The sequence below is a fragment of the Corvus kubaryi genome, unplaced genomic scaffold, assembly GCF_017639235.1.
Source record: "Corvus kubaryi isolate FWS band 111438036 unplaced genomic scaffold, C.kubaryi_AGA036_p1.0 46027, whole genome shotgun sequence".
Lineage (NCBI taxonomy): Eukaryota > Metazoa > Chordata > Aves > Passeriformes > Corvidae > Corvus > Corvus kubaryi.
In genome coordinates, this window is record NW_024581297.1 from 3,408 (window position 1) to 7,310 (window position 3,903).

General features: G+C 70.0%; 1 protein-coding gene across 1 annotated transcript; it reads left to right on the plus strand.

Moving 5' to 3' along the window:
* The first annotated feature begins 787 nt into the window (after positions 1-787).
* LOC121672265 (neuronal acetylcholine receptor subunit alpha-10-like) lies at positions 788-3,428 on the plus strand. The gene is made up of 5 exons (XM_042044868.1): positions 788-868; positions 1,118-1,263; positions 1,562-1,716; positions 1,977-2,509; positions 2,665-3,428. The coding sequence occupies exons 1-5, from the start codon at positions 808-810 to the stop codon at positions 3,147-3,149; spliced, it is 1,380 nt and encodes a 459-aa protein (XP_041900802.1). The 5' UTR covers positions 788-807; the 3' UTR covers positions 3,150-3,428.
* Positions 3,429-3,903: the final 475 nt, after the last annotated feature.

Here is a 3,903-nt window from a genome sequence, read left to right on the forward strand (position 1 = left end):
GGAGGCCCCTGCTGTGGTGGAAGGTGTCCCTGTCCCTGACCGCGGTGGCACGTTCAGGTGACACTGGCTGCGTGCAGGGGCCGGGTCACTCCGGCTTCGCCTCCTTCCATTACTGTAATTGGGCCTGAGCGGCCCCGGCGGCTCCGGCCCGGGCGGGACGGGCTGGGATGAATAATTCACCGCCTGGAAACAAAACCTCCGGCCTCAAAACCGCTCGGCATCTGCCGCCGGGGCTCGGCGTGGGAAGGGTGCCAGGAGACGCCGGGAGAGCGGAGCCGGCGGATTCCCCGGGGCTGGAGCTGGGGATGCTCCGGCACCCCCGTGCCAGACGCCGCTGGCCCTCGCAGCTTTGTCTCCTGACTCGTGTCCCTCCCTCAACCTCCCGGGATTTTCTCCTCACCGAATGGGAATAATCTGCCTCTTCCCTTCCCCTGCTCTTTTGTAAGACCAGAGAGCGGGATGCCCCTTGCTGCGCACGGGGGTCACTCCACGCCAGGGCCGCAGCGGCTGCCCCCGGCTCCCGCCCCGCCCCGGTGTCCCCGAGCGGCGGGTCCGGTGTCCCCGGGGCTGGGGCAGGTGCTGGGCAGCCCACGGGCACAGCGCGGCTGCGGCCAGTGCCTCCCAAAGCCCTGCCAAACGGGGCCCGGCTGCACCCGGAGCCCCTCCCGGCCGCTGCCGCCTCCCAGCCGGGACCCCCGGGGGTCGCCCCCGTCACCCCTCGCCGTGGGTGCCTGGGGGGCCGTGCCCCCCCGCCCTGTCCCCGCCCTGACGTCACCCGCCCCCCCGTGTCCCCGCACCTGCGGCGGGATGGAGCCCGGAGCTCGCCTGTGCCTCGCCCTCTGCCTCGCCGGCGTCCTCCCGGCCCCGGGTGAGCAGGGGGGGCTCGAGGGGCGCGGACCCCCGCTCCGGCTGCGGGGGGGCCCTGGAGCAGCGTCCCCCGCACACAGGGAATGCCGGGGGTGGGGGGCTCAGGGTGGCGGTGAGGAGGGGCGGGGGTCCCGTCGTGCTCCTGCCCCTCCCAGCTGCCGGAGAGTCCCCGCGGCCGCGTCCTGGGGATCCCTCGGGAGGGGTCCGGCTGCACCCCGGCCCCTCCAGCCCCCGCTCCGGCTCTTTCCAGGCTGCCGGGGGGCGCAGGGCAGGCTCGCCTACAAACTGCTCCACGACCTCTTCGCCAACTACTCCAGTGCCCTGCGCCCCGTGGAGGACACGGATCGGGCGCTCAACGTCACCCTCCAGGTCACCTTGTCCCAGATCATCGACATGGTGAGTGCCCGGGCACGGCACCGCCACCGCGCTCTGCTCCCCGCAGCGGCTCCTGCCCAGCCCCACGCTGACGCTCAGCCCTTGAAACCAGCCCGGATCCAGCCCCAAACCAGCACAGCTGCCCCCGAGTCAGCTCAGACCATTTTGCAGACAGCCCGGTTCCCCCCAAAACCAGCACGACCCCCTCGAATCCAGCTCAGCTTTGCGGGGCACTCGGATAGGCCATTGGGCTGGGGGCTGAGGGGCGTGGGGGTGGCACCGGGGTCTATTCCCCACGCCCACCCTCTCCTCTCGGCAGGACGAGAGGAACCAGGTCCTCACCTCCTACCTGTGGGTCCGCCAGACCTGGCTGGACGCCCACCTCAGCTGGGACAAGGACGGGTACGGCGGCATCGACAGCATCCGCATCCCCAGCAGCTACGTCTGGCGACCTGACATCATCCTCTACAACAAGTGGGTTGTGCTTGGCCCCTCATCTGCTCCTGGAGCCAGGGGGGCCCCGGCTGGGGCTGGGGGGCTGCACGGGGCGGTGCAACCTTGGGGTGGGAGCAGGAAGGTCCTGCAGTGGGAGATGCAGGGAGATGGGGGGCAGGGGGTGCTGCTGGCAGCAGCCAGATGTGCCTGGGACTGACCCCCACCACCGAGGGGACAGCCGGGGGCTGCAACGGGCGCGGGCAGGGGACGTGGCACCACGGCCACCCCTCCCTGCCCAGCGCCGATGAGCACTTCGGCGGCTCCATGGAGACCAACGTGGTGCTGCGCTCCGACGGGCACATCATGTGGGACTCACCCGCCATCACCAAGAGCTCCTGCAAGGTGGACGTGTCCTACTTCCCCTTCGACGGGCAGCAGTGCCACCTCACCTTCGGCTCCTGGACCTACAACGGGAACCAGATCGACCTCCGCAACCAGCTGGACACCGGGGACCTGACGGACTTCGTGGAGAACGTGGAGTGGGAGGTGCTGGGCATGCCCGCCACGAGGAACGTCATCACCTACGGCTGCTGCTCCGAGCCCTACCCCGACGTCACCTACACCTTGCTCCTGCGCCGCCGCGCCTCCTTCTACATCTTCAACCTGCTCCTGCCCTGCATCATGGTCTCCTTCCTGGCACCCCTCGGCTTCTACCTGCCGGCCGACTCGGGGGAGAAGGTGTCGCTGGGGGTGACGGTGCTGCTGGCCCTCACCGTGTTCCAGCTGCTGGTGGCCGAGAGCATGCCCCCCTCGGAGAGCGTCCCGCTCATCGGTGAGCCCCGACGGCACCCAGGACCAGGGGGTCTGTGCTGGGGCCGGGCAGTGCCGGTGCCGGGGTCGGGGCTGTGGCACAGTGGGGGGGAGCAGGACCCCCTGTGGGGCACAGGACCCCCCCGTGCGCCCTGTCAGTGCCCGCTGTCCCTGCAGGGAAGTACTACATCGCCACCATGACCATGATCACCGCCTCCACCGCGCTCACCATCTTCATCATGAACGTGCACCACTGCGGGCCGGGGGCCCGGCCTGTGCCCCCCTGGGCGCGCCGGCTCATCCTGCACCACATGGCCCGGCTCTGCTGCGTCTACGAGGTGGGCGAGAGCTGCAAGAGCCCCCAGCGGGCGCTGGGTGGGCGGGCGGGTGTGGGGGACGCCGGGGGGCCAGCGGAGAGCCTCGGGGAGGGGCAGGTGGGCACCGAGGCGGGGGGCTGCCCCTGGGACCACTGCCTGTGCCACCACGATGCCCTGCTGAGGAACGTTGGGTACATCGCCGGCTGCTTCCGGCGCCACCGCGCCAACCAGCGCCGCACCGGCGAGTGGAAGAAGGTGGCCAGGGTGATGGACCGCTTCTTCATGTGGGTCTTCTTCCTCATGGTCTTCCTCATGAGCGTGCTGGTCCTGGGCAACGCTGCCTGATGGCTCTGCAGACCCAGCACTGCGACCCCTCCAGGGGGGTGTGGCTGCGGGTGCCTCAGGAGGGTGACACGTCCCAAAATGCCCCTGGACCCCCCAGAGCCGCAGGGCGGGAGCTGCACCATCGCTGGGGAAGAGGTGCCCGACAGCAGGACCCCCGCCCAGCTGCAAGGCTGAGGGGTCCCAGCCCCTGTCCGACTGTACCAGAGTGGGCACCCACATCCCCCCGTGGCGTCCTGCTCCTGAGAAATCCATCAGGCTGGAAATAAACCATGGAACGCGTCCTGCTTCCACTCCCTGGAACAGGGGTGCTGGCCAGGGTGAGGGTGGCCCTGGGAGGGATGGAGGGATCAGGCCCCAGAGCCTTCCCTGACAGATGGGGGACTCCCCACGGCAAGGAGTGCAGGGCCCAGCAGGAGCTCTGGAGCTGCTGTCCACCCTGGCCATGGCGGCTTGGTCCCATGGTCCATCAGTGCCTGCCCAGCCCAGCCTTTGGCAGCCACTGTCCCATGGCAGCCTGGCCCCTCGGGGAACCCTGCCCGGCCCCAGGGCAGTGGAGACCCCCCTGTCCCCACAGGGCGTGGGACCCCGGCCAGGGGAGGGACAGCGGTTCTGCAGCACCGCACGGGTCAGCTCCACACGAAATGTCCCCCTGCACCCCAATACCTGCACCTCACACCTGCACCCCAACATCCCACACCTGCACCCCAATACCTGCACCCCAACATCCCCACCTGCACCTCAACATCCCCACCTG

What these genes read in the sequence shown, in the direction of transcription:
- LOC121672265 (XM_042044868.1), top strand. Translation starts at nt 808, where the DNA reads ATGGAGCCCGGAGCTCGCCTGTGCCTCGCCCTCTGCCTCGCCGGCGTC. An exon ending in GACATCATCCTCTACAACAA is followed by an intron (nt 1,717 to 1,976) that starts GTGGGTTGTGCT and finishes CTCCCTGCCCAG; the next exon opens with CGCCGATGAGCACTTCGGCG. An exon ending in GGAGAGCGTCCCGCTCATCG is followed by an intron (nt 2,510 to 2,664) that starts GTGAGCCCCGAC and finishes CTGTCCCTGCAG; the next exon opens with GGAAGTACTACATCGCCACC.